Source organism: Triturus cristatus, chromosome 6, assembly GCF_964204655.1.
Source record: "Triturus cristatus chromosome 6, aTriCri1.1, whole genome shotgun sequence".
Classification (NCBI taxonomy): Eukaryota; Metazoa; Chordata; class Amphibia; order Caudata; family Salamandridae; genus Triturus; species Triturus cristatus.
The window spans coordinates 219,910,649-219,930,758 of record NC_140589.1 but is presented as its reverse complement, the minus strand read 5'-3'; the positions used below and the strand labels follow the sequence as shown (position 1 = coordinate 219,930,758).

Genomic DNA, 20,110 nt, shown 5'->3' with positions numbered 1-20,110 from the left:
GGCAAAGGCACAAAATGCATTGGAAACCCACGCCAATGGTGCCAGGTCTAACAGCCTCTAATAAAATGTTTGCATCTCCGTGATTCAACATTAGCGATAATGGAGTTTCTGCACGTGCAAACTCATTTTCCCATATAACACCACACTAAAATGAATATTTCACATTTGTTTGTAATGGCAAAGTTTCTTGCTGTAATATGTGCAGAAGTTATTTGCATATGGCTACCTTTTAATTATACGCTTATAGAGCTATATCATGAACACTGCTTACAAATGCAGAATGGAGCAACTGAAAGTTAGCTGTCTTCAGTGCACGCAGTAACTCCTAACACTGCGAGTTAATGCATGAGCTGCAAACAGGAGTGCTCTGAAACAACAAGTGTTTTGAGCTCGAGTGTCAGGAGCTCATACACTCAGACATGGAATTACCAAATGTTAGACCTGTCCACCTTAGGGTGGTCGTCCCCCAGTCTTTTTGCCTTTCAACTCCATTTTATGCTGATTTTGTTTTGGCTGGCCTTAGGTGTACTTTAGCACTACTAATCAGTGCTAAAGTGTATATGCTCACGCCTTAACACATGGTAACATTGGTTTATGACCAATTGGCATATTTACTCGGATTTACCTTATTAAATGTAATAAGCTGTTTTTCGAAATAGCAGCAGGTAACTAGTTCATTCATGAAATTTGTGTAAAGAATGAGGACCCCCTGAAAATTCCTAGGCCAGGGTACAATATATTTGTAAAATAGCAACCTAGGCAATTCTTGTAGACAGTGATAGTCAGTATTCTACTATTTACTAACCGACTAGTTTAAACAGTGAGACGAAACAGAGAATAAGATTGTGATTCTTTTTTAATTAGAAGTTCTATACATGTTCACAATTAAAAACAATTTTATTCTATACATAATAAAAAGATCATAACAGATATAAAATAAATAACGAATTACATAAAAATAAAAATAAAAAATAAACAAGTGTAGTGGCACAGATTTTTATAGTTCGACGCGCGTTTCGGCGTAGTTTACGCCTTCGTCAGGAAAACTAAGGCCACAATTCCTGTGTTTCAAGGTTCAGAAGGAGACTTTTTTCCAGGTAGGTAGGCAAATATTTTTTCTCCTGTTGAGGAATACCTATTAATGTGGAGCAAATAGTTAGCTATTTATATTTGAAGATATTTACTTTATTCCACGGTAACTCCAGTTAATTACTACCTTAGTTGATGTTTATTCGCTCGAAAAAAGGAAAATTTGAAGATAGGCTAGCTATTCTTTTATAGTCGCATTCTGGGAAATCCAAGAATATGGCGCAACCTTATAAAGTTGAAGTTTTATGTTGCATTGGTATTTTTTTTTTTTTTCGGTATATCCATCTAAATGATTCTTAAGTATGTTAAAACCTGGTATATAATGAATTTTTGTATGTGCCGGTCTTGATAAAAAGTTGAAAATAAAACAATGTTGAAGAGGCGTCACTGGTATGATTTAACCTTTCTTTTCGACGCGTTTGCGATGTCGACCGGGCTCCTTGGATAATGATTGCCAACTAGTTCATTCATGTTCAGTGTCTTTGGAATTGTAATGAGAAGTCCTCTTTCATGGTGATGTTGGATTTTAAATTACAATATTGAAAATGGCACTTTTAGAAAGTTGGCATTTTCCTGTCTTAATCATTTAGTGACTGCAGCCTATCTTTGGGTCGCATGACTGGGCCATCACTGGCCGGATGGAAGGACAGAGCTGGTCACATCCCTACTTCCACTTGAATAAGCTGTGTCCTGCCTCCACACAAAGGTTTGCGTACCCCTTGTAGTTAGTCTGAAGCCAGGGCAGGGGAAGCAGGAAAATTGGGCACTGCAAAGGGGAATACTCTAGGGGCCCGATTCACAGAACTAACTTAAGACAAAATCCTAAACTTACTACCATTTTGGTATTCACAGAATGCACTTACTACTTTTGGTATTCACAGAATGGATTTACGACTACTAACTTTACGTCCGCACTCGGGCCGGAAATTCCGGCCTGGAGGCGTAGTTTCCGGCCCCGGAGGTGGGGATTCCAGCCAGTGGCAGAGATTTAGCCATGGCCAAAATCTCCACCTCTGGGCCGGAAGCTCCGCCTCCGGCCCGGAAGCCCCACCTCCGGGCTGGAAGCTCCACCTCCGGGCCAGAAGCTCCGCCTCCGGGCCGGAATTTCCGGCCCGAGTGCGGACGTAGAGTTAGTAGTCGTAAATCCATTCTGTGAATACCAAAAGTAGTAAGTGCATTCTGTGAATACCAAAAGTAGTAAGTTTAGGATTTTGTCTTAAGTTAATTCTGTGAATCGGGCCCTAGAAGTTTCACCCTCCTCAAAACAGGCCCCATGTATAAATATTGGACATCAGACACCAACACTTCTGGACTCGTGAAAGAATATACCAGGAAGGCGGACTACTGTTCTGCTTCACAGACTGCCACTCTCCTGGACTGCTGCCCTGAAGGACTGCCTGCTCTGCTGACCTGATGCACTCCTGCATGGGTGAGAACTACTGAACCTGCAACCTGTACCCAGGACCAGCGGAGAGATCTCAAGAGCCAAGCCTCTTGTAACCTGCACATGGACTCTGCAGCTGTGAGATCTACCCTGCAAAGTAGACCTTCAGAAGTGGGCCTGAAGGTGTTCTGCCAGCCCATCGGTGGATCCAGCAGAACCGACATATCTCCTATGCTGTTTGGCGCAAACCTGAGCAGAACTGATGCTTACTTAGGGAGCGACCTCTGACCCTGTTTACCAGGCAGGTCGCTCCCCTCACCGCCACGCAGCCCCCTGTGTGACGCTTGCCGCTGCTGTAACCTGACTGCCTGCGACCGAGTGCCAGTGCCCCCCTTCTCTTTTGTACCCGAGTGAGTGCCTGCCTTCATTTGTGCCTTCATTTTGCCTCCTTTTGTGCCCTTTTGTACTGAAGTACTGGGTAATTTAGACCCAGCGGTGCAGGGGCACACACCCTATGACTTCTGGGTTCACCCTGTTCCGGACCTACAGAAACACAGAGTCTTCTGGGTGAAGTCAAAGAATCGTTTATTGGCTGCAGACCAATGACAGGTATCCTAGAAGTACAACAGCGTGTATGTTCTCAGGAGACTGCTGCAAATCATAGGAACGGACTTCTCCTTAAGTACAAAATATCATGCTCCAGGCACACATTCCTTGGTTTACGATATGGTCGTATAAAGGCATACATTACAAACGAAAAAGCAGAGTCATGATGACCATCCCACATTCCAGTTCGGCCAGCCCACAATGATTTACACAGTAAGGTTCAGATCCCACGTTTGAAGTAAATAGACCCCCCAATAAACATGAGCATCTCCTGTTTTGGGAAACAAGTCATAAAGCAGGAACAAGCAGGTGTGGAAGAGATTAGCCGGGGGATTGTGTAGAATGAAAGGATTTTATGACGGGTCAAACCCTGATGCTAATCACAGGTGGACGGAGGAAGGGGAGCTCGTGAGACCGGTTTGACCCGGGGCAGCAGAGCCAGCTGCCCAGGTCACAGAGAAGTCAGAGGGAAAGCCCATGTACTGTGAGGCCCGTATTAACTCCATCATAGCCTATGTGAGGGCAATGACAAGATGGCCACTGCTTCCAAAATGGAACCCGCGTAGTGAAGCAGAATAACGTGTACACAGTGCATTCATAGCTAGAACGATATATAAAGCACTCGTACATGCCGCATTTACCATTTGCGGTTCGCTAATACCAAGATAGACAGGGGTAGGGCCCTGTCCCCTACGCGGTCCCGAATATTAAAGTACGACAGTACCTATGTATTTTTGTTGCCCAGTTGTGCGCCATCCCCTCTGCCCTGATTGCGATCCCTTTCTCTTCTGTTCCCGTGCCTCGCCGCCCGCTTCCCGCCACCGCGTCCCATAGCTCCGCCCTCCCTCTCCCACTCATATGGAGGCCTAGTGCAAGCCCGTCTGCGCCCGTCCGCGCCAGGCCCGCGCCCAGCGCCAGTCCCCCTGGCCCCCGCAGATGCCAGCCCACCCGCCAGACCTACAACGCCGCCACTCTCATCGCACTCAACACCGGCCGAATCCCCGGCTGCTGCAGCGCCGCCCCAAGACGCACCCACGGACCCTTCACCTGCCAATCCTGCAAATTCTCCTGCATCCGGACCCGCACCACACCCGCCAAGCCAAGCACCAGCAGCAACCACCTGAAGTGCATCCTGCTCAACACCCGCTCCGTCCACAGACATGCCGTGGAACTCTGGAACCTGCTCGACACCACATCTCCAGACGTCGCCTTCCTCACGGAAACATGGATGAACGCCTCCTAAGTGCCCTACATCGCCATCGCCATCCCGGACGGATACAAGATCACCCGGAGGGACCGCGCCAACCAGACAGGAGGAGGCCTCGCCATCGTCCACAAGAACACCATCCACATCACGACGAACTCCGACGACACCCTCACAGCCGCCAAACATCTTCACTTCCAGATTCACACCGACCCCAAGACCACACTCAGAGGCACCCTCATCTACAGACCACCAGGACCCCGCACACAATTCATTGAAGACATCGCTGACTTCATCAGCCCACACGCCCTCCCCTCCGCTGACTACATCCTCCTAGGGGACCTCAACTTCCACCTGGAGAACAACAGCGACAACAACACCACCACCCTGCTGGACAACCTCGCCAACCTCGGACTCAAGCAACTGGTGAACACCCCCACACACTACGCCGGACACACGCTTGACCCAGTATTCTCCTCCAGCAAGCACATCTCCTTCAGCCACTCCACCGGACTCCACTGGACAGACCACAGCTGCGTCCATTTCAGCTTCAGAAGAACCACGACTCACCACCACCAGCAACAGGTTCCCCGCAGGAGCTGGAACAAGATCACAACCGACCAGCTCTCCACAGCACTGAGCCATAACCCTCCCGCCAGCTCAACGGACCCCAACCAAGCAGCCACCAACCTCTCACAGTGGATCACCAACTGCGCCAACGACCTCGCACCCCTGAAAAACCATGCCAACAGGACCAAAAGCAAGACAGCTCCCTGGTTCAACGACGACCTCAAAAACTCCATGAAGAACTGCCGCACCCTCGAGAAAGCCTGGCGAAAAAACCCGACTACAGACAACATGAACGCCCTCAAGCACGCCTCCCGCAAACACCACCAGCTGATCCACACAACCAAGAGGACAGCATTCAAGGAACGACTAGACAACAACGCACACAACAGCAAGGAACTCTTCAACATCGTCAAAGAGCTCTCCAACCCCAGCGCCGGAAACAACGACATCACTCTCTCACAAGAACTCTGCGACTCACTGGCCTCGTTCTTTCACCGCAAGATCGGCGACATACACAACAGCTTCAGCGCACAGACCACGCACCCAACCACCAAACCAACGCCCCCCACCACCACCCTCCGCGCCTCGACCCCGGTCAGCACCGAAGACACCATCCGCACAAAGAACACCATCCACTCCGGATCACCAACCAACCCATGCCCCCATCACGTCTTCAACAAGGCCGACTCCGTCATCACACCCCAACTTCGGGACATCATCAACTGCTCCTTCAACACCGCCACCTTCCCGGAGAGCTGGAAGCATGCCGAACTCAGCGCCCTCCTGAAGAAACCATCAGCAGACCCCACCGACCTCAAGAACTACCGCCCCATCTCGCTCCTCCCGTTTCCTGCCAAAGTCATCGAGAAGACCGTCAACAGACAGCTTGCCACCTTCCTCGAGACGAACGGATCCTTCGACCACTCGCAGTCCGGCTTCAGAGCCAACCACAGCACCGAGACCGCCCTCATCGCAGCCACTGATGCATCCGAACCTTGCTCGACAACGGGGAAACAGCGGCCCTCATCCTCCTAGACCTCTCTGCAGCATTCGATACTGTCTGCCACCACACCCTGGTGCAGCGCCTCCGCAACATCGGAATCCAAGAGAAGGCCCTGGAGTGGATCATCTCATTCCTCGCTGGAAGAACCCAGAGAGTCCGCCTCCCCCCGTTCAGGTCCGAGGCCACCAAAGTCATCTGCGGCGTACCACAAGGATCATCACTCAGCCCCACCCTCTTCAACGTCTACATGAGCCCCCTCGCAGCCATCGCACGCCAACACAACCTCAACATCATCTCCTACGCCGACGACACCCAGCTGATCCTCTCCCTCACCAACGACCCAGCCACTGCCAGAACCAACCTACACGAAGGGATGAAAGACGTAGCCGAGTGGATGACGAACAGCCGCCTGAAATTGAACTCAGACAAAACAGAAGTCCTCATCCTCGGACCATCACCCTCTGCCTGGAACGATTCCTGGTGACCCCCTGCCCTGGGCAACGCACCCAAACCAACAGACCACGCACGCAACCTGGGCTTCATCCTGGACTCCTCCCTCTCGATGACCAGACAAGTCAACGCCGTCTCATCATCATGCTTCAACATCCTGCGCATGCTCCGAAAGATCTTCCGATGGATCCCCACCGAAACCAGGAAGACGGTCACCCAGGCACTCGTCACCAGCCGTCTGGACTACGGTAACACCCTCCACACCGGAACCACAGCTAAACTACAGAAAAGACTCCAACACATCCAGAACGCCTCCGCAGGACTCATCCTGGACATCCCCCGACACAGCCACATCTCCGGACACCTGAAAAACCTTCACTGGCTCCCCGTCAGCAAGAGAATCGCGTTCCGACTGCTCACCCACGCACATAAAGCCCTCCACGACCTGGGCCCCAGGTACCTCAACAACCGCCTGACCTTCTACACTCCCACCCGCCAGCTACGATCGTCCAGCCATGCCCTCGCCGCCGTTCCACGCATTCGAACAGCCACCATGGTAGGAAGATCCTTCTCCTACCTGGCAGCCAAGACTTGGAACTCCCTCCCCATCCACCTCCGTCTTACCCAAGACCACCTCTCCTTCAGGAAGCATCTCAAGACCTGGCTGTTCGAGCAGTAGCGGACCCCCTTTCCCCTAGCGCCTTGAGACCCTCCGGGTGAGTAGCGCGCTTTACAAATATCTTGATTGATTGATTGATTGATTGATCCTCTGCTACGTGGACTTTTCTGTCACAAGAATATCCCCCTCACAGCCCACAGTCTCACTGGATCCGCTGCTGCATGACGTGTCCTCTATGCAGGCCCTCATATCACAAGGCCCTCATCAAGAGCAGACTCGACGGTGGCGATGGACTCCACATTTCAGTCTTGCAGCTCCTCGGAACCGCCTTATTGCTCCAGCTGCGCGATGCATCTCTAATTCGGGACCTCCCAAGGCTGCGCAACCAGATTTAAGGCATTCTTGTTCAGCGGGCCTGTATCCAGCCTGCGCTCCGTCGCAGTCGGCCTGAACATAGGATTTCATCTCATTCTGGTATGACCGAATATCCAAAACTGGTGCTTTTTGGCACTATTTTCACTAAAATCTTTAAAATTGCATATATCTGGTTCTACTGACTGGATTTTTGTTGTTTTGGGCTTGTTTTAGTTATGAAAAATGACTGTATTTTTCTAATCTGGTGATGGGGTGTTTTCACTTTATTACTATTTGAAGTGTTACACAAATAATTTAAACATTGCCTCTAAGGTAAGCCTGACTGCTCCATGCCAAGCTACCAGAGGGTTGAGGACAGGTTCACTTAGGGTTTGCTTGTGATTTTGCCCTGACAAGGATTGTGGTTCTTGCTTCAACCATAACTCAATTTCTTTCACCGAGGTAGTGCTTACAAACAGGGCTTCAATACAAGTGCCTTGGTAATCCATCCACCTGTTACCCTCTTCCACAGTTACTGATAAGAGGAATACCACTAACTGTGAAGGGGCAATGTTAAGGAGGAGATTACAATTTGGACTCCTTGGGTTTCATAAGAAATTAGGAATTATCAGAGAATCAGTAATTCAATGGCCAATATTCCCTTTTAATTTACAATTTCCCCTGATTTTCTCCCAACGATTTTAACTATTTTCAGCAGGTCAAATCTCTTGGAGAAAATCAGTTGCTCTCTGGTACACACACTGACCTCGACAGTGCCCGAAATTCATGAAATTGCACTTTCTACATCTCATCTGTTTGGTACTCTATGAGTTTGAACATGAGCTGCAAGCTGAAGCTAGCACAGCTAAGAAGCACCAGGAGGCAATCGCCATTTCAAGTCCCCAAGCTGTTTTGTCTGCAGCTCATGCAATAACTCCTGAATTACCAGGGTGGTGCATGCACTGCTGACTGCACTTGTTCTTGAAAAACATTCCCACAGTTCATATCAACACTTTTACATAGACAGAGATGGTGTTCGTGATACAGACTACACTAGTGCTTCCCAAACTTTTAAAACCACAACCCGCATTTTATTTATTTATTTACTCATTTATATTGCGCAGGCGAATCATCCCCAGAGGGATCTCTCGGCGCATGGGAGAGGGGCACTCAATATTAAAAAAGAAGGACAGCTTAGAATAGCCAGGTTTTAAGAAGCTTCTTAAAGCTACGGTAATTCATACAGGCACGGAGCTCATCTGGCAAGGAGTTCCAGTGGGTGGGAGCAAGATAGGAAAAAGCTCTCCCTCCCGTCCTGACTTTTCTGACTCTTCAGACACAAAGCAGATTTTGATTGCTTGATCTCAGCAATCGAGTAGGGTGGTACCATTTGAGCTTCCTAGCCAAATAGGAAGGGCCCAGCCCATGGAGAGACTTGTGGACCAGGCATAGCAGTTTAAAAATGGATCTCTTTTTCATTGAAAGCCAGTGGAGTTGATGCAGAAAGGGTGATGAGGGGGTCCGAGCCGGTTTATTGAGAATGAGGCGAGCCGCCGTGTTCTGGACCACCTGTAGGTTGGTGGCCAGGTCCTCCCTCAGCCCGACCAGCAATGAGTTACCGTAATCCAGTCGACTAATCAAAAGTGACTGGACAAGGGTCCGTCTGGCCATGAGCAGCATCCAGGGAAAAATCTTACTAAGCATTCGCATGGTTCCAAAGCAGGCCCCAGCCACTGATTTTACCTGCTCGTCCATAGCAAGATTATTATCAATTTTTATGCCCAGATTCTTCGCCCATGCTGTGGGGGAAGGGGCATCTCCCAGTTCAGATGGCCACCATTCCGGGGTCCATAACTCCTTTGCCTTCCTATATAGAATAATCTCGGTCTTTGAGGAATTAAGTTGAAGAAAATTTTTCCTCATCCATTCTGCTATGTTGATCATGCATTTACGGAATTTGGACCTGGTTACTGCAGGGCTTTCTTCAATGGGGACTATCATCTGGGTATCGTCTGCATACGATATGCATTCGAACCCGGACTCGCGGATGATGGCGGCCAGGGGGGCCACGTATAGGTTGAACAAAGTAGGGCTCAAAACTGAGCCCTGAGGAACCCCCTTGTCAATAGTAGTAGTCTGGGAGATAAAAGGCCCAAGCTGGACACATTGAGATCTTTCCACCAGAAAGTTCAGGAGCCATTTAAAGGCCCTACCTCCGACACCAATCTCTCACAATCGAGCTAAAAGTATTCGATGGGAGATGGTGTCGAAGGCGGCAGACAAATCCAATAAGACCAGTATCACCTGGACGTCCCTGTCCAGGGACATCCTTATAGTGTCTGTTACCTCCAACATTGCAGCCTCGGTACTGTGTGAGACACAAAAAACCCGACTGGGAAGCATCCAGTATATTATTCTGCTCTAGATATTGGTAGGGGTGCTGGTTGACCCAGGTCTCCATACTTTTCGCACAACAAGGCAGGAGAGAGATGGGTCGAAAATTCTGAAGGTTGCTAGGGTCAGCCAGCGCCTTCTTCAAAAGGGGTTTTATACCTGCCTCCTTCCACTTACGCGGAACAGTGGAGGTTATTAGCGAGATATTACAGACAGATGTAAGAGACTCGGCAAGAGCTGAGGACAACACTGACATTACGGCGGGAGGCATTAAGTCTGATGGAGAGCCGGATTTGACTCTGGCTATTAGAGAGCACACTTCTTCCCTCGTTATATTAGGGATTAGTTCTAAAGAAGGCTTGCTCGGGGACTCCAAAGATGAAGATTTGTTATAGAAACCCTCTTCGGGGTCAAAAGAGCTATAGATCTTGTCAATTTTATTTATAAAGTGACTACCTAAATCTTCACAGAGTTTCTGGGTGGGAGGGGGGAGAGGGTTATTAGCTCTGGGATTTGCAAACTCCTTTACTATAGTAAAGAGCTCCTGAGATGAATTTTTTGCATTCATAATGCGGGCACCCAGATGCATTTTCCTAGCGGAATTACAGCTGTTCAGATAAGCCCTATGAGCGCCTCGATAGAGCAATTCATCCTGTTTCAGTTTGGATCGTCTCAATCTTCTCTCCTTGGCCCTACAGATAGCTTTCTCCTTTCTGAGGTTATCTGAATACCAAGGGGCGGGGGCAGCCCTAGTCTGGATGTTTACCCTCTTAAGAGGGGCTATAGTGTCTAGGGTTTTGGTTATGGCGGCTTCAAAGCGATCCAAAGCCGTGTCGCCATCATCGGCCTCATTGAAAATAGGAGAGATAAAAGCCCTGCTAAAGGAGTCTGATGTTACCTTTTTCCAGGGTCTACGGAGCTCCCTACGAGGGCGAGGGGGGCTAGAGAATTTTGTGGGGGCCCAGGAGAAGCTGAGAGCGGAATGGTCAGTCCAGCCCATGCTCCGCGGAGGTTCTACCCCCACCTCCTGAATGTTGGTGAAGATGGTGTCCAGCGTATGACCCGCCACATGAGTGGCCCCCGTGATTCTAGGAAGAAGATCAAGAGTCTCCATTGCCGCTATCAGGCATGCAGAGTCAGTGCTGAATGGGGCCTCCAGGTGGTGATTAAAGTCCCCCACAAGCAAAAACCCAGCAGCCTGAAATGTGTGTGGGGCAAGCCGTTCCAATAGAACGGAGCAGAATTCTTTCCTATTGCTTCCAGGGGGGTGATACACTAATGCACCTGTCCATTCAGTAACCTGGGCCCGGATAACCCTGAATATCAACAACTCTAAGTATGGGGAGGAGAAGGTGTCCAGGGTCTTAACATGGTATGGAGGGTGCGATGCCATGGCCAGCCCTCCCCCCGTTTGCCCTGTCTGTCCAGCCGGACCACAGTGTAGTCTGATGGGAATGCTATAGCCAGTGCGGGGGTGGCATCATGGTTAAGCCACGTCTCAGTAAAGAGGGCGATATTAGGTCTAACTTCATCCAGTAGATCCCAGATTTCAGCCTCATGTTTGGAGATGGATCTAACATTTAGGTAAAGCCCCTTGGAGGGCGCTCCCGACCCTTCCTCTGGGCCCCTGATAAACCCCCTTATGGGATTAATCCGTACAGTCTTAAAAATCTTAAGGGGGGTATGAGAAGGAATATCCAGGAGAGTATGTGTGTTGTCATTACAGGTCCAGCCACATCCTTTAGACTTCTCCGTCAACACGGCAGTCCGTAATGGACATATGATTAGGCCACCAACACACGGGCCCAAATGCCTAAGTTCCACTAACCTACCGACTGAATAGATCAGCCTAGGCCTGGGAAGAGTCTGCTGAGGGATGGGCGGCATTTCCTGGCAGCCGGCAGCGTCCGGTCGCGGACGGGCGCAGACGGGCTTGCTTTGTGCGCGCATTCGGCGCGCACGCGGTGCGCCCGCTGCGCGCGGCCGCTGCGCGGCCGAGAATGAGTGTCTTTTGTACCCGGCTGTTGTGTCCACTAGAGCGCTAACCGCTCCTCTACCCGCCTGCGTGGTGGACGAGCTAGAAGACGGACTCTCTCCACATCAATCAATCGGGGAACCGATTGCGGTGGACCGGAGAGCCGTCAGTGCGGAGGAACCTTTTACCCCGAGTCAAGTAAAAAAGAAAATAAAATAAAGACCAAACAAGGTTTAAAAGATTCTGGTACCCCCTCAAACAATAGTGCAATTCAATTTTAAAAACAATTCCTGATTCTGTCACAAGTTTCTAACTTTCTTCAATTAACAAAGATTCCCTTCAGCAGCGTCTTAATAAGAGTGGTGCCTTCTCTGACAAACTTTCATGACCCACCTAGCTTTAATGGACATGAGGTGAGCTATTTTTTTATTGCAACTAAAGCATTGTGTGGAGCGCAATGTCATTACAATCAGAACATTTTCCAATTAAATGGCCACTAAATTTGCACAGACATACAGTGTTACTGTTAAAAATACATTGCACAGTAATAAACATGTGTGGGTTTCAGTTTCCGTGAAAATTTATCATGTGTGCATCACCAACAAAAAGTGTCTTGATTTGTTTCGACCCTACTATTTGTTTCCACCATAACGCACTTCAGAATTGAAAAGAAATTGTGCTTCATTTTTGCTTTTCTAACCGCTGAATATGTACGGTTAGTTTACAGGTATTTACATTGTGTTGGGTGTTACACAAAATGAAAGCCTACAGCATTCGCTTTAACACTTCATGTACCCCAGGAAAATTGGCACATAATTAACTTTACTTTACTTTCTCTGACTTCAAAGTGAGAGGCATTTGTAAACAACAATCCCCATGTTAAAGAACTGAAGCAGCAATTTGTCAGAAGACCCAGCCTGACATTTGATCTCTGTCACTGAAGTGCAGCAAATGTGGCATGATAAATGCAGAATTTAAAGGCATCTTTATTTATTGCTTGGACTTTGGACCCTTCATAAATTGGCTTGCGGCCCACCCACAGCTTGAGAAACACTGGACTACACTATCTATAATGGAGCTGTGCACTCTGTGTAATGAAATATTAAATAATTGCTATTGTGTCACCTGTTTGATTCGTTGCTGTAGCTGCATATTTATACTTCTCTTTTTGTCAATGAAAGTTTCAGCCAAACCGACATGTTCTGGATATGGAGTGGGGCAGGAAGGTGATACCATAACTGTACCATGCAACAATGACTTGATCGGAACAATCATATACACCTGCAACGCGGGTGCGTGGGGTAATCCAATCTCAAACTGTATTCCCAAAAAGCTAAATCAACTTGTGACAGAAAGTCAGGTAAGAATGAATGAATGACTGCCAGATATCTGTTTATAGTGACGCAAAGTGAACTGAAGCAGTCAAAAGGGGGCATCTTGGCACTGTACATGGACCTTAAAGAATAACCAAAATGAATAAGAGGCCGATTGAATTAGATGTTGTCATTACCTGACCATTCTACTTAGCACCCATTCCCTTATGCACAAAAACACACTTTAAAGCAAAATGCCTAATGTCATTATCTTTGGGTGAATATTATGAGATTATGAGAAGGGTATTCTCATAACCCTTTTGTTGTTGTTACCCTGAGAGTGAAAAAAGCATTTTGATGCAAAGGAGGTATGAAAATGGAAGAGGTAGTGGAAGTGACCCGTGGTTACACCACAGGAAGTAAAATCACATAACCTCACTCCTGGTGTCATAAACGGAAGTGATGTCACAAAAAGAAGTGATGTCACATAATCTTTGATCCTCCGGCCATCACAGGATATTACATCACCAAATCATTAGAAAAAAGTACTAGTGCAAAATGAAGCATTATGTTCAGGATTTTAAAAAAATAACAAAAATGTTGCCCGAGGAGGTACAAATCCAGTCTAGGTACTACATGTTGGACATGACCCTCTCTACAGGTTGACCACCAGACTATTTGACCTCACCCTTCCACTATTTGACATCACCCTTCCTGTTTTCTGAACCCATTTTTGATGGATGTTTTGGGCTGGGCAGACTCTACACTCTTTACCACTGCTAACCCATGCTAAAGTGCTTGTTCTCTCCTTTAAACATGGTAACATTGACTTAATCCAGTTAGCACATTTATTTACTTGCAAGTCCCTCGTGAAGTGGTGCTACATGTACCCAGGGCCTGTAAATTAAATGCTACTAGTGGGCATGCAGTACTTATTGTGCCACCAACTTAAGTAGCCTCTAAACAAATCCCAGGTCTGCCATTTCAGTCTGTGTGTGTAGTTATAAACGGCCATTACGACCTGGCAAAATGAACCTTTCCTGACATGTGGAGCATCATCAAGCTTCATCAACAAGTCGGACAGCAGATTCAGATGATATTCAGAGAACTCCATCTTTAGTAAGAGAATGCATTTTAATCTGTTTTCATCCATGTTTTATTTCATACATTTCTCATTACTTTCTGCATGCACCTAAAAGGCGTCATATTTCCCAATTTCATCAAATGCTGCAGATATGCCTATCCAAGCCTTTTCCTTTAGCATGTGCGAATACATAATTCATCCTGGGCAGTTGTATTCACAATAACAATGAATTTTGGGCCCTTCATCAGGGATATCTATAACATTTAAACCACTATTAAATATTTTAGAATGTTAGATATAGGGGAGAGGATGTGGCTTAACGGCTCCAGGCGGTCGACCTTGAAGCTGGGGAACCAGATTTGAGTATCAGCAAAGACGCTCAACATCCTGTGATTCTGGACAAATCACTTACTTTCTCTGTGCCTAACACAAATGAATGTGTCCATCTGTAACGCAACTGGTGCTCAAGTACAGAGCTCTGATACCTTTAGTTCTAGTTCACGCTACCTAAAAAAATATTATATATATATATATATATATATTTGCTCCACAACACCAGCCAGTTGCACTCTCGAACGGGTGCACGACAAGCGGGGGTGTTCACGCTTCGTATATACAGCTCACAGTTCCATCGGGTAATCGTACCCGCAACAGACGACAGCACTCACGGGGGAGAGTTCAAAGAGATTTATTTCTAGAACTCCGAGCAAAGACGCGTTTCGGCACTTAGCCTTCGTCAATTTCTGCATAGAGACGCCGCGGCCATTTCACATTAATAAAGTGCATTCAAGGTTTCCGGTATAGAGACAGAAAGCAGACTAATCATCATAGGACAACTAATCATAGCGCCATCTTAGAATGTCTAAAACGGAAGGAAAATAATGCAATAAATGTAGCAATAATTCCACAATAATACATAAATATGTAAATCCTTAATACCACATGAACACTCCATATAGGAAAGCACATGAATTAAATCTTGCCCATAAATGGGCATTGGTATTCTGTCTCAAGATGCCAAACTCGGTAGAACGCACCCACATAGGAGAGTCATGCATAAATCATGCCCATGGATGGGCCAGTGCTCTACCTATGCAACAGGACTCAATAAAACGTAATCAATCAGCACTAAATATCCATACACATATAGTACATTTTTATGTGCGAAAAAAAGAAAGCTAAGTTAATACAAGAAATGGAGGAGAAAATCATCATAAATTTGCAATGTAAACCAGTTTATCCCAAGTGTACAGCAAGCTCTTCACCACTATTCAGACCCAGTGGATTCTTACTTTGCAAGTCTATAATATAGCGTGACTCTAAACGCCTAAGTCTCTGTATCCTATCACCACCCCTAGGGTTTTGTGGTACATGATCTAAACAAAAATATGATAGGAGATCCTTATTTCGACAGTGCATCTTGTTATAATGTCTCGCTACTGGGTATGATTCATCCACATTGTTTATCGCCCTCAAGTGTTCGAGGATCCGTATTTTCACCGGGTGGATCATGCTCCCGATATAACGGAGCCCACAAGGGCATACTAAACAGTAAATAGCATAGGGAGTGGTGCATGTAAGGAACTTGGTGATCTTTTAAGGTGTACTGAGGCCAGGCACATCATAAGTTAAAGTGCGTTTGCTTTTCTTACAGGCTTTGCACTTGCCACATGGGTAAAAACCATGCCCTACTTGGTTCTACGTCATAATAGCTATGGACCAGGTGGTCTCTTAATGACCTAGCTTTTCTAAACGTAACCAAAGGATTTGTTGGTAAGTCTTCCTTGATAATGTTGTCAGTAAGGAGGATGTGCCAGTTTTTTCGCAATATCCTCTTGAGTTGGTTGGCATTTTCAGAGTAAGTAGTGATCATGCGGAAAGTGCCATTTTTGGACTTATTCACAACTTTCTCCGCAATAGGTCTCTTCTCGGGATCTTATTGACTCGATCTAGGGCACTAGACAAAACTGCTTCGCTATAGCCTCTTACTCTAAAGCTTTGCATGCTCGATGCAGCTGCCTTTAGGAATTCATTATTGCTGGTGTTATTCCTTTTCAGCCTAAGTAGTTCTCCAAATGGGATACTATCAACCAGTTTTTTGGGATGGCTGCTGGTGGCAAAAAGGGTTGAATTCCCTGCAGTGGTTTTCCGATAGAGTTTAGTCTGTAACTGTCCGTCATTTACATATACAGTAAGGTCCAAATAATTCACCTCTTCAGTACTTACTTCCCCTGAAAATTTTAGGTTTACATTGTTACAATTTAAAACATCATTGTATGATTTGGCCAAATCTGGTGGACCATCAAACACTATGAACAAACCATCAATATAACGATACCAAGCCTTTATCCTCATGTTCCAAAATGCATTAGGCTCCGCCCAGGCCACCTGCTCCTCCCACCAGCCAACGAACAAGTTCGCATAGCTGGGGGCGAAGCAGGTTCCCATGGCGGTCCCCGACACCTGTCGAAACAGATGTTTTTGAAACAAAAAAATGTTATGAGTCAGGCAAAAATTGACAAATTCCAAAATCATCTTGTTATGTTCATAGAACCTCAAGCCACGAGTTTCTAAAAAGAACCGTGTGGCTTCAAGGCCGTCTGTGTGTGCAATGCATGTATAAAGGCTCGTAATATCAAGAACCATAAGGCAGTAACTAGCTTGCCATTCAATTTCATCAATGTGTGTTAAAAAATCTTTTGTATCTCTCAAATACGATTTCAAAGTAACCACATGTTGGGAAATGAAAAAGTCAACATACATAGAGAGATGCTCCGTGAGACTACCCTGAGAGGCAATAATAGGTCTCCCTGGAGGACTCTTGATGTCTTTGTGGACCTTAGGCAAGTAGTAGGAAGTAGGGATGATAGGATTCAAACATCTCAAAAATAGATGTTCCTCTAAATTTAGTTTATTCTTTTTGTACCAAGAAGAAATCAACAAATGATAATCGGTGATGCTCTGATTATACATCTGTTCACTAGTTTTTTCATAACATACGGTATCATTCAATTGACGATATGCTTCAGTTTCATACTGGGTCTTAGTCATCAAAACAATGTTCCCCCCTTTGTCCGAAGGTTTGCAAACAAGTGAGGTGTCCTTAGATAAATTATCCAACACCTTCTGTTGCTGCTTGGAGAAGTTCGTAGTTCTCTTCCTATGTTTATTGTCATAACGTAAGCGTGTAAGGTCTTTAATCACAGCATCGGAGAATGTATCAATTGCATCAGTGGCCATTTGTGAAAGAAATACTGATGCAGGTTTAAATGGACTGGAGCCTCCACTTTGTTGAATTTCACATTGAGCCATAAGTTGTTTGGAGCTAGTGTTAGTATCTTCAGTCTCAGTTCTTAAATCCTCCAGTACTCTCAAAGTTGCAATCTCCTTACCAGTCAATGCATCTTTTACAGTTGTTCTAGGACTAGGATTCATATTTTGTCTGGTGGGAGGTTTCAACTTGAAGTATTTGTGTAGCTTCAGCTTACGAGTAAATTTAAACAAGTCAATTCTTGTCTGGGTGAATTCAATGCTTTTCTGTGGGCAAAATGAGAGACCAAGTTGTAGGACCGATTCTTCTTCCACGGTTAACACTCTCGGAGTCAAATTAATTATTGTCAGGTTTTGTTGCTTCATTTCCGTTTGTTGGAAAACTTCTTGCTGCGGGTCATTGGTGGCGAGCCTTCGAATTTTCTGGCCCCCGCCTCGTCTTCCTCTTGCTGCCCGTTCTGGAGGCTTGCCTCTGCCTCCCTGCAATTGCTGTTTCCTGATAAGTCGGTATTCCTCGTGAAAAGGAGGTGCATCCATTTGAGCCCCACTCGCTCCGTCTTCATTAGAGGATTCATCGCCCGTAATTTCCAATTCTGATGTATCTGGGGCCACTGCTGATGGTTGGATTGGTTTTTGTCGTAATTCTCTCCTGGGATTGTCATATTTCTTGGCAAATGTTAGTATTCTGCCTTGGCTGTAACCTCTTTCGTCCCGATCAAATTTCTCTTCTTTGCGCTGTTTTATTTTTTGTTCATATATTTTCAATCTTTTTTTCATTTGTTCACGTTTTGTATCCACATTGGTTTGGTCTTCCTCTTTACATAAAACATCCTCCAATTCTTTAATCGATATTAAGGCCTTGTCACGGTCGCTCCATGCGAACCGTACAAGTATTTCAAGCATTCCCTTGCAGGACTGGGCCGTGTGTTCCGCCCATGCATCCAACAGCAAGGGGTCAGGATTTTCGTACGCCGGTACTGTATAAATGCGAAGGCCTCTCGGAACTCTGCCTTCCCTTCAAATAGTTTTGCAGGGAGGTGGCCTCCCACCATTTCCTGATCTCTTGCTCATAGAGACGCTCTAAATTGGAAAATTTGGAGGCTAGATTCGACATCGCAGACGTTCCATTGTTATTACTTGCAATCTTATTAGTCCCGTTCTGCTTTTTAAAAATGCTTTCGGCCGCTTCTCTGCGTTCCGTTTCGCAGAACATCATGTACATTGTTTAATAGTTGTATGCACAACTACAATGTTCATGCCCTTCTCCCCCTCGTTCAGTGAAAATGCGGATGATGGATGAAGTGTTTGTGCTTTCGGCACCTTACCGGGATTCGCGGTATCTCAGCCGTCCGTCCTTGATCACGGCAATATTGACCCAGTATGTCCAGGATGTCTCGGCACTCAATCTTCGATGATCCCGCACTCACGGTGCAGCTGGAAAAGTAATATTTGCTCCACAACACCAGCCAGTTGCACTCTCGAACGGGTGCACGACAAGCGGGGGTGTTCCTGCTTCGTATATACAGCTCACAGTTCCATCGGGAAATCGTACCCGTAACAGATGACTGCACTCACGGGGGAGAGTTCAAAGAGATTTATTTCTAGAACTCCGGGCAAAGACGCGTTTCGGCACTTAGCCTTCGTCAATTTCTGCATAGAGACGCCGCGGCCATTTCACATTAATAAAGTGCATTCAAGGTTTCCGGTATAGAGACAGAAAGCAGACTAATCATCATAGGACAACTAATCATAGCGCCATCTTCGAATGTCTAAAACGGAAGGAAAATAATGCAATAAATGTAGCAATAATTCCACAATAATACATAAATATGTAAATCCTTAATACCACATGAACACTCCATATAGGAAAGCACATGAATTAAATCTTGCCCATAAATGGGCATTGGTATTCTGCCTCAAGATGCCAAACTCGGTAGAACACACCCACATAGGAGAGTCATGCATAAATCATGCTACCTAAAAAAATAATAAGGCAGGAGCCTTGAAACGCGTCAGGCGCTATGAATGCTAACTGGAATGCAAATGCTGGTTTCTTGGTGAAAATAAACCCTTCGGTTTTTCATTTGCTGTCGAGTGCTTCCTCAAAAGGTTTGGGCCATTGGAATACATATATATATATATATATATATATATATATATATATATATATATATATATATTACCTACTGGCGGTCGCCAGTAGGTAGTTATAGTTAGGACCACGTTTCCATAGGAAATTCTCAACATTCTATTTTGAATAACTTTGGCGCCGGTCGACGAATCCTCGCGAATTTTTTAAAATAGGTGGGGCGCTACGCTCCGCTCCTACCCTGAAAGTCTCGGGGGGATTCGTCAAGCGGGGGCTGAGATAAAAGGGGGGTCCCAAAACGCGTTTTTCCCATGCATTTTTCCATAGGACCTTTAGACAGGGCTACAGCCCGAACGGCTGAACAGAATTACTAGAAATTTGGCAGAGAGGTAGTCCTCAGGTCAAGGAAGTGCCTTTTGTAGGTTTGGTGTAAATCTGTTCAGTAGATTCTGAGAAAATAGCCTTTAAATCAATATATATATCTGAGCCAGCTTACGGTGCGCTTACGGCACGCTTACCGTACGCGTACGGTGGCGTGCGCGAGCGCGATTCTGATTGGCTCTTAGATCTTAGTAAACATTCGAATCGGCCGAAACCAGGAAGCGGCGGCCGCCATTTTCTCTCTCGCACTGAGAGTTAGGTTGTAAAATAAAGCCAAAAAACATGTAAAGGGGCTGTTTAGACAGCTCCCACACACATAGCCATG

The 20,110-nt window shown here is 46.3% G+C and overlaps 1 protein-coding gene across 1 annotated transcript in view; it reads left to right on the top strand.

Annotated features, from left to right (window-relative positions):
• The window catches only part of LOC146816676 (adhesion G protein-coupled receptor F5-like), a 956,016-nt gene that overhangs the window by 755,603 nt on the left and 180,303 nt on the right, over positions 1 to 20,110 (top strand). Inside the window, exon 16 of the mRNA XM_085610571.1 lies at positions 12,836 to 13,008. Within this exon, the coding sequence (XP_085466697.1) occupies positions 12,836 to 13,008 (173 nt within the window). The remainder of the gene's footprint in view (positions 1 to 12,835; positions 13,009 to 20,110) is intronic.